At 33.0% G+C, this 10,517-nt stretch overlaps 2 protein-coding genes across 5 annotated transcripts; both read left to right on the top strand.

Annotated features, from left to right (window-relative positions):
* The first annotated feature begins 2,780 nt into the window (after window positions 1-2,780).
* Window positions 2,781-6,562, top strand: LOC114734291 (uncharacterized). Of its 4 annotated transcripts, none has more exons than XM_028921894.1 (5): window positions 2,781-3,043; window positions 3,914-4,043; window positions 4,438-4,581; window positions 5,112-5,317; window positions 5,438-6,562. In XM_028921894.1, the coding sequence occupies exons 2-5, from the start codon at window positions 3,920-3,922 to the stop codon at window positions 6,212-6,214; spliced, it is 1,251 nt and encodes a 416-aa protein (XP_028777727.1). In that variant the 5' UTR covers window positions 2,781-3,043; window positions 3,914-3,919; the 3' UTR covers window positions 6,215-6,562. The 4 variants fall into 4 exon arrangements, with proteins under 4 accessions (XP_028777727.1, XP_028777735.1, XP_028777752.1 ...); XM_028921902.1 differs by having other exon boundaries at window positions 2,783-3,047; XM_028921919.1 differs by having other exon boundaries at window positions 2,784-3,043; window positions 5,112-5,314.
* A 1,713-nt stretch (window positions 6,563-8,275) lies between these two features.
* On the top strand, window positions 8,276-9,670 carry LOC114734332 (uncharacterized). Its single transcript, XM_028921953.1, has 4 exons — window positions 8,276-8,443; window positions 8,560-8,730; window positions 9,120-9,322; window positions 9,401-9,670. The coding sequence occupies exons 2-4, from the start codon at window positions 8,607-8,609 to the stop codon at window positions 9,668-9,670; spliced, it is 597 nt and encodes a 198-aa protein (XP_028777786.1). The 5' UTR covers window positions 8,276-8,443; window positions 8,560-8,606.
* The last annotated feature ends 847 nt before the right edge of the window (window positions 9,671-10,517 follow it).

Raw genomic sequence — 10,517 nt, 5'->3', positions numbered from 1 at the left:
TTATTTATTTTTTTCATTAATAAGGGTATATTTGGAAAAAAAATTATATACCTTACATATTTATTGTTTTAAACTAATTTTAACTAGTTTCTTGATAAACATAAATGAATAAAGTTTAGCTTATATTTTGAATCGAGAGAGTAATGCACATGTTTCCCGTGGATCTCATGATCTCTCTTACTCACAATTATGTGATGTTTTGGTTTTTAGAAAAGGATTATTCTATAAACGCAATGCTTCTTCAATTTTTGTTTTTGGCCAGGCCGACGCAATGCTTCTTCACGAACTACCATTATTGTGGTAGGTACGGATTTTGTAGAAAAGTGAATTTGTACTACTATAAAATGGAATCCAGAATTCCCATATTTCCGTATTTTCTGTGAAGGTTGTAAAGTGAAGTGACGGAAGGGTGTTCGAAGTCAAAGGAGACCAAATGTTAGAATTTGAGGCATTTGCATTCACACTCCAATCAGTGATCCAGTCGCCCCACGTTTGTTGGCATCTGTATAACCCAACAACCCCCCTCCTTCCTTCCGTCTTTTCTCTGCTCCACATTACTCCATTTCCCATGCAAATCGTTCTGCGCAATTTGAGAGGAGTTCAACTCTGAATATTCTTTTGAATATATTCAGCCTTATTTATACATAACTTTTGATACATTTTATACAGACCAAAATTTTTTTGAATTTTATTAAGTCTAATTTAAAATTTAATAATTTTTTAACTTATTCGTATTAAATATACATTGTACCTCATATAAACAGAACCAATACAATAATAAATAAGTAAAATAGTATATCCATATAAAATTTTTTTCTCAATATCCTATAAATTAGATCAAAAAAATCTTCTCTTTTTACTCTATAAATAAGATCAGATGAGTGATTATCTAACTCAATTAAATTCAAGTGTTGTTGGATTCAATATTAATTAGTTTTATATTTGAAAATAAATGAGTCAATTTTAAGATATCACGTCCTGTTGCTATTTATTTTTTAAATAAAAATATATACAACTTATCTTTTATATATTTATCTTTTTTAACAAGTTTCTTTTTTTTTAAAACTAAGTTATACCTTCCTAACCAATGAGAGAATTTAATTCATAATCATGTTAAGGATACGGCAGAAAAATAAGGATGTCTTACATTTTTTGACTTTTATAACTACTTACAAACGAGTCGATAAATTTAAAATTTATTGGATCTTTTCTCTCTCGAAGACCTCAGATGATTCAGTTTGTAAAATTTAACACATGAAGAGAATAATATTTTTAAGAATATTATAACATTTTTCTTCTATATATATTATCCATATGTGACTGTGTGTACACCTTTCATGTGACTTGGAAAGAGTGTTGGAAATTAACACTGCCTCTACTGCTAAATATAAAGTTAGTTGATTAATTTAAGTATATTAATGAAATAAATTAAGTTAGTATTTCACTTATTTGTAATAAATATGTGTTGTCTTTTCTAAAATATCATTATTAATCAAATTTATTGACTAGAACTACTATTATTAGAAAGATTATTTTGAAAAAAAAAAAGATAAATGTGGGAGGCAAAACAGACTGGGTTTTTTATATTTAGGACCAAAATAAAAATCAACAAGATTTTAAATATGAATCAGTTATTTAAAGCTTATAATAACAACCGGAAATACCATATTATAATGTCCTTTCAAAATATGGTTAACAGTATTATAATTTTATGTTGCCAATGGTTACTACTATTTGAAAAGTTAAAAACATATCAAGTATTCCAGCGCGGTAAAACCTGGTTGATGCAAATAATAAAATCATTATAAAATAAAGCATATACTATGAATATATCAATATATATATAATAAACTGTAGCAACACATCAAATTATACCAATAAAGTAAATTCATACATTTTTCATTTTACTGTTTTCACAACTTGTTAACTAATATCTATTGATAATTTGATACAGATGACGGAGTAAAGCATGGGATTTGAATTTTAAAAATAAAAAAGGGCATGGACAGAATTCTGTTTTTTATTGAATCATTTGACTTGACTTTCAGTAATTAAAACTGAAAAAGGCTGCTTAAGGCCGAAAGACTTATTAAAAATAAATAAATAAATATGCAATCACGAGGATGATATGTTTTAATAAAAATCGTCAAGGATATCTTACAAAAATTTGTATGTTCATTAGTATCTAAATACATTTTTACTGTATATTTAAGATCTAAAAAAGGAGGTTATCCTATTTATAACTTATGAATAACATAATTTGTTACAAATTTATATAAAATTTTTAATAGGAGACTTCTCTCTAATTGTTTAGGTAAAGACAGTTTCAAATTTTTTTAAAAAAACAAAGTATAAACTCTAAAAATTATTCCTTTTTGGGGAAATATTGAAAAAATAATTATTGAATTTCAAAATTTTAAATCAGAAATTACTACAAAAATATGCTATCATTTACTTTTTGGGTATAGTCATTTTTTTATGATTATAGTAACCAATATTAATTTAGAATTTTAAAATTCAGCATTTATTTTTTTTAAGATTATTTTTGCCAACGAAAAAATATTCTTCATTTAGCCCTAATAATAATATCTAACTAACTCACACTTAAATGGAAATTGAAATGGGATGAGTACCCTACACACGTAATTATTGGCGCATTAAATTAAACGCTGTTAACTGGATCCGAGAATAATTAAATGCGGACTTCAATGAAGGAAACAGCGGCAATTGCGTCAGACACGTGGAAGAGGGGTGGCAATGAGAAAAGGAAAGCCAGCTTGCTTGGGCGAGGCTCTTTCCCGATTCTAGAAACCCACCCTAAAATATTGACATTTCCGGCATAAAATTCAACGGCATTCAAAAGTTCCTTACTTTGTCCGGTCCAATTCATATTTTAGCGTTATTAGTCAAAGAGGAGACTCCTCAAAACTTACCGGCATGGTCAGAAAGCGGAGGCACGCACAACTACGTTTACTTCTCGCACATTGCTAAATTCCCTGGCAAATCTGAGCAAATCGTTTTGTTTTGGAGTCTCTTGGGAGCGGTAGGTAGCTTACGGACTCATCTCCCCCGCCCCCCGTCCCCCTCCCGGGATTTCAGTTTTATGGATTCGTACTTCCTCTTCCTGGGCATTATTTGTATGGTTGAATCTATCTCCCGTGGTGTTGTTTTATGTTTTTCGTTTTTTAGCGGTGAACTAGCGCCCAAGATGAATCTAACGTGCTCCGAAATTGATAAGCGGAGCTATTTGGTTTGTTGCATCTGTACCAGAACCAGTGTATTGATCAAATCGAGTCTTTCTTCTGTGATCTTTTTTCAAAGAAGTTTTGGTCAGGAGTGGCGATTTAACTTTATATCATGTAATTTGATTGGTACACGTTGCCAGTTAAATTGCGAGGTTTTAAGGTCCATTGGTTTAATCATTTTCATTGGTTTTAATTCCTATATGAAATGAAGAGACGAAATTCTGTTTCCCCCCCCCCCTGATATATCTTCTGAATGGCAATATTGATTCTCTTCTGGAGTACTTTGAATAAATTCATCTTGTTTTGCCGGCAAAAATTCAGAGTGTCTGGATGAGAAAAAAATGAGATGGGAGAAGGATGGGAAGGGAACAGTTTTCCTGGCTTGAAAGTTTTAAAATTTGATGGGGTGAGATTGGGGGGGGGGGGGGGGGAGGGGCTCCCTTAGGTTCATCCTCAAATAAGAGATAAATTTTATTTCCTTCACTTCCTTTTCATTTCCGTAATTAATTTTCCAAACAAGAGTAAGACGTTTAGTTTTTTTCTATTCCATCTCCTTCACTGTATATTCCTTGATTGTTATTTGTGTTCCCTTTTCTTTTCTAAAAGGACTTGTTATCACATGACTGTTATATAACTTGAATTCTTTTTAATTTGTCTGCGTACTTTAGAAAGAGATGGCTCAGAACGGAAAAGTTGTCCCAAATTGTGCATATGGATCAAATCCTTACCATGAATGTTCGGAGGCTTGCTTGAAAAAGATCAAGGAAGGCAAACCACAGAAAAACCAAAAGAGATCAGGTTAATTCTGCTCCATGTTTGCTCTGTTATGTGCTACTTAATTTTATGTGAAGTGAAACCCCACTTCTGCATTTCTGGTGGCCTACCCTGAAACTTTGCCATAGATTTTGGGTATATGGTCTCATTCCCTGAGTCTTTTTCCCTTTTTTGTTGGTGCTTCCCTATTTGAACAGCAATTTTGGCATGCTCAGACACATTTTAATTTATAAAATCCTGGGGACTTCCCTTGTTACTTGCCATTGCAGATTTATTAAATATTTGATAATATCATTGAAATTAAAGAGAATATTTTGATGCTTCAAACTTTACCCATTTGGTTAAGTTTAATTTTCTTGGGATCATTTATGGCCATCAATGTCTCAACACATGTAAAACCTTGGTTTTTCTTTTTTAGGTTATCCCAAAAGTGTAGCCAACGGTGAGCTTGGCAAGAAGACTAATGAAGACAGACGAAGGCACTCGTCTTGCCCTAAAGCATCTAATCCTTATCATGAATGTAATGACAATTGCTACAGGGGAATTTCAACAACTGAGACAGGTTTTTCCTGCTTTCCTGTCTTTTTAGAATTATCAGAGCTTTACTTTTCTTTTAAAATTTCACGTGTCGAAATAATTTTCTAATCATAAAATTTGCTGATTCAAAGAAAGAAAGTTATCACAAAGAATTGCCTTCCACTATAGTACTAAATATCATTATTGCTTCCACTTAAAATTGACAGTAATCTCCTTGGTTTTACGGAAAATAGCATGGGAATTATCTAGGAACAGATAGGAATGAGAATGAAACAGACTGTGGTGCCATTAGATTTTATCAAAAATCTTCCATTCAAATATAATAACATCTTCGACGTCCAGATTTCATCTGGCCATTTCACAGATATATTTTGTCTTCCTTGACAAAATATTGTACTCTTCATCTCATCTTGACCATCTGCGAATCGGTTTGAATAGCTCCCAAAATAATGCCTACATGTATATCACTGTTAGAATTTAAAAACTTCACCAATACAAGTGGGCATGGACATACGATGATTATTGGTTGCTGATTGTACTCCATTCGAGTTGCAGGTGCCAATAAGATGGTCAGGAGAAAGAAGCCAGAACCACCTGTTATTGACAGTGTTCCTGCCTCAAAAATTGGAGCAATCTATTTCTCTGATGTGTCATCACCAATAGCACATTATTCTGAAAAGAATGGGGCTGAGATAACGGGTGATAAGAACACATCTCCGAAGCCAGTTTCAAGAGAAATTCATGACCAAGAAATCATGGTAGTGGCTATCTTCTATCTCATGCCTCTCCAACAGAACATAATCTCCCTCCCCCCCCCCCCTTTTCTGTTCTGTGAGACATACAGTTAAACTTTGTCTCTTGCATTTTCGTTTCTTTGGCAGCCTGCCTACCACAAAGACCTACCAAAGGATCCTGCTAAGCAGCTTGGCAGCCCAAAACACACAAATCAAGAAGAGGAAAAAAATGGTTCTCCTAAAGTTTTTCCAATCACCTATGCTGATGACAGAGGAGGTCTCACTGTTTCAAACGGCGGATCCATGGATTTTAGCAATGAAGACAGTGACGAGGATGAGATTGCATCTGTGGCTTCAGAATCCCGTGTTTCAGTTGGAAGGTATCATGTGAAAGAAAGTTATGCTCCAATCCTGCAATCAATCTTTGACAAGTATGGGGATATAGGACAAAGCTGTCATTTGGAATCAGTTGCCATGCGCTCTTATTACATGGAGTGTGTATGCTATGTGGTTCAAGAGCTACAGTCCTCCTCAGTAATGGAGTTAACGAAGTCCAAAGTGAAGGAATTAATGGCAATTCTTAAGGATGTTGAGTCTGCTCAACTCCGAGTAGCCTGGCTGCATAGTATACTTGAAGAAGTTGCTGAAAACATGGAAATCATCAATCAGCACCAGGAGGTGGAGATGGCGAAGGCTAACTGTGATCGTGAAGTTGAATCACTGAGGAAAGAGCTGGAATCAGATTTGAAAGTCTTGGCTCAGAGAGAACAAGAGGTTACTACTATCAGAACACGAATTGCTGACGCCAGAGATCGCTTGAAGGAGCTTGAGATCCAGTCTTCTGAACTGGACAGGAGCATGCTGTCAATCAAGTCTGAGGTCGGTAAATTGGATAGTAAATCCTTGTTAGATGGGTTATTGTAGTACTAATTCGGAGCAATTTCGTATTTGAAATGTCCAAAAGATCAACTAGTATATAACCAATGAATAAATTCGTTAAGTTGCATATATATAAGCAGGGTAAGAACACATAGAATAGGCACGCATCCTTACCATTGTTCTTATGTGCCTTGTGTTATCACATGACATTGTAATGTTGGGTACACATGATTGACCGTCTGGGGCTTCTGTAGTCTTGTAAATCATTTACATTTTGTGTTTTTGAAATTTGTGGTAAAACCTTATTTGCTGTACTTCAAGCATGGTTAAACAGGTATAAAGGTACTACAATGTATTAATCTCATATCCTCTGTATTCAAGTTTTATGGCAAACTATTCCTTTTTTTTTTTTTTTGGGGCCATGTGATTGAATTACTTCATGTCTCATGGCCTTCAAGCCAGTTATCATGATGGAAACTTTGATTACATTTTTTTTATATAAAGTTTTGCACTATATACGGATTTATTATTTTCATATAAATAATTGCATGGATTACTGTCGCCTATTGAAATCAAGGTAATTGCAGCAAAATTTTCTATCTAATTGCTATCTATCAATATTAGGAGAATAATGGTCAAAATTAAATGGGCCACTGGAAATTTAATTTAAATTATGGAAAATTTTATTATAAATAAAAATTTCAAATATAATCATGTAAATTATTTAATCATCAGTATGTTATAAAGAATTAGAATAGATTGCGCGAGGAATTTATTATTCATTCTTAACTTTTATGTGAAAATATCATTCAGCTGAATGATATAAAAAATTATTTAATATATCAAGCCCACCTGTATTCAACCTGAACTATAATTATATATATATTTTAGTTTATGTTATAATACATTTTCGTTTTATTTTATACTTCGTTTGTTACCAATCAAAACCTTCAAACCATTCTGTTATTAACAAAATATCGGAAATCGATCTGATCAACTAAATTTATTTAAATTATTAATATTAATAGGTAAACTACAAATTTTGAAGTTCAAATGATAACGTAAAATTTTTTAGAATCAAAATATATTTTTTCATTTTATCATACCTTCCAAATAATAAAAATATTGTAAATAAAAAAGCAAAAAAATATTGGAGATAAAAAGTTTAGTTGCTAATTTCAAAATATTTTTATTTTAATTATTAAATAATAGCAATTTTAGATTTTCAATTAAAATTTTTAAAATATTTTAGTTTACACATGATAATTTGTCAGCTTTATTATTTGGGGTGTATTTTTTATACGAAATGTTATGTTTTTCTTTTTTTGATCAAGGTAAATGTTATGGTTTATAATATCTGATTTTAAACAATCTGATCCCCAAATAAATAATTCCATTTTGATACCACAATCTCAAATAAACAAATTTCTAAATTAACGATATAATCCTATAACACTTTAAGTCTTTAATCGTGTTTGAGTTTTTTTCCTTTTACCGTTAGTCATGTTTGAGTTAAGATGCTGTATCAAAAAAAAAAGTTTTTTGGCCAAAGGGTTATATTTAATTCTTAAAACTTCAAATTATCTATCTTTTTTTTTTTTATCCTTCTTCTTGATCCTTCAAACAATTATAATACTACTCCCTCCGTTATTTATTATAAGAGACGAATAACCAATTACGTTAATAAAAAAACAGTTAAAATTAATTAAGAACAATCAATATGTAAAAAATATAATTTTTTCCAAAAATGCCCTCATTAATAAGGAGAGAGCATGAGAGAGAACAATTAAATTATTAAAAGAAAGAGAAGCGGGAGGGAGAGAGAGTGTGAGTTGGAGACAATAAATATGGGTAAAATAAGAAACCAACATAAAAAAGTAGAAATAACTTTTAAGTGTCTCTTATATATAAGAATATATAATAAGTATCGAATGTCTTTTATAATAATAAATGGAAGGAGTAACAATCAGTTTGCATGATTATTTTTGTGTGAATTCTGGACAAATAATTATTTTTAAAAAATTAAATAACTAGTTTTTTTGGGGGGTTAATTGCCGGGAAGAAACCAAGCAACGCCCAGACGCCTGCCTAGGTTGTATATTATCAGACGAGACGCACGTCGTACGGCCTCGACCATCTTGTTTTCTTGGGTTCGTGAGAGTATATCAGATTTCCGCCTCAATAACCCGATCTCGCTAGATACGATTTTTGCTCAGTTTTGTTCCTCGGCTCATGTGTTGAGACGATTAGGTCGCGGCGACAATAAATAAAGGGGTAATTATAGCTCTTCCGATTCGAAGTTCTGCGAGTGCTTTTATGTTCGAAAAGAATGTTGAGCATGAAATATTTTGTTTTAATGTTAGAATCTCTGCATTTTTTTGATCGTGTAGGGTTATCTGCAACTGGTCTATAGGAGATAGTACTTTTTGCTTAGAAAATGTCTGAAGAACGAGCGGTACACCCGGATTGCCGAAATGCCAGTAATCCTTTCCATGAGTGTAGTGATTATTGCTTTAAAGTGATAGCTGAAGCCAAAACAAAGATGCAACAAAAGGAACCAGGTTAGTCTTGCCTCAATAATTATGGCCTTCTGTATCGATTGCATTTGACAGACCGAGGTAATAGTTTGCTTGCATAAATGTAGGATATATTGTTCTCCAGTGGCGAGTTTATGTTTCTTGGGCTCTTATTGATTGCCTAAATTACATGGTCGTATAAATAAATAAGGCTTTCATAGACTCTCTTGCAGAAGCTTGCCTTCTGATTAGAACAGTCTTTCCACAGGAGGGCGTTGTAATTAAGTTTGATAGAAAGAATCCCTAAAAATGTTGATTTCGATTTTCAGATTTGCACTTAAGATTGCGCGACTGTATTGATGATATTTTATATTTGTATCAATCATATTGAACTTAACTTCTGTAATATTTCCTTCATTTTTTACGTCTATTAGAAGTCATACCAGCAAGTGGCGACAGTAAGCAAGGCCCCCCAGGTGACATGTATCCTGCTGAGTGCATAGATGATGAAAAACCCTATCTTGATGAAGAGCAGTCTGCTAGTGAAGATGAACATCCTGCAGCAGAAAACTTTGAACAAGAATACGCGAAACTTTCTAAGAGACAGAAAAAGTGGATGGAATTGAGGAACAAGATGGTAAACTGTTGAAATGTTGAGCTCAGAACTCTTTTTTAGTCTAGACAAATTAATATTCTTGTTTTCTTTCACTGGCAGCAAGAAGCAAAAAAACGTAATCAAATTGAAATTGCTGCTGAAAAAAAAAGGATGGAAGCTCCAGCAGAATCTCGGGGTATTTCTAAACAGAAGTGGCTTGAGGACAGGAAGAAACAAATTGGGAAACTTCTAGATGCAAATGGTCTGGATATGACTAAAGCATATATGCTTGACACACAAGAGTCAGCGGAAGAAAAGTACAAGAAATGGGAGAAGGATCCTGCTCCATTTGGCTGGGATGGTATGTTTTGTTCTTTTCCAAAAAAATAAGTTGGCATAATTGGTATGTTTGTCCCCGTTGATGACTGTGTTCATTCCTCTAAGATGTTTTGTATGCCTCGTTACTTACTACTTATTTCTAATGGTAAAATGCTTCTTTGGCGCTAGACTTCCATTGTTTCTTGAGGTTGAAGTGAGAGGTGCGTAGCACCCTACCCCTGATTGTAGGGGCCTGGCCTGAATTATAAAAAGGTCAGGACCTCGTGTGACTTTTGAGTGTTAAAATTTGATTTAAACTCGTCACATTGAGCTCCAAGAGAGGAGCACTTTTTTGTCGATCTTATTTGTTATTTTGTCTTAAAGCTTTTAAAAGTTTTGGGCCTAAAAGTGTAAGAAAAAAAATTATTTTTTTGATGGGCTTAGATTAATTGAAACTTCATTTCATTGGCAGAAATCTAGGGAGAAAAAAGATTTGACTTGGCCCTACTAAACCAATGTGAACCAACCTTTCAATAGGCATGGTTTGGTTTTAGTTGATAACTTCAAACTAACTGAAAATCTGATTCATAGTGAGTCGATTGATTTTCAGATTGTTTTTTAACGTGGACTTATTTATGGCCCCACAACTCGATGGGTTTTTGGTCCATTACTAGTAATTATTTTCTCTTCTTGAAATTATGCCTGTATGTAATTATTTATTTATTTTGGTGGATGAAAATTAACTATAGCTGTTTGCATTGAGGGTATCACGTTGGCAAATTGCATGTTGCCTTTAGGAAAGTTCTGCTGCTTATTCTATCTTGTTATTAACTCAAGCACAAGTCCATAAAACACTTTCTATGGGTTTAGAGTGATTCTAATGGGTACGAAGTTAATGCATCTTCTTGATCAGTTTTTA

Source organism: Neltuma alba, unplaced genomic scaffold, assembly GCF_004799145.2.
Source record: "Neltuma alba isolate B1F8T4 unplaced genomic scaffold, ASM479914v2 tig00002629_pilon, whole genome shotgun sequence".
NCBI classification, from domain to species: Eukaryota; Viridiplantae; Streptophyta; class Magnoliopsida; order Fabales; family Fabaceae; genus Neltuma; species Neltuma alba.
The sequence above is the reverse complement of the archived record's forward strand: the minus strand, read 5'-3'. Positions and strand labels throughout refer to the sequence as shown.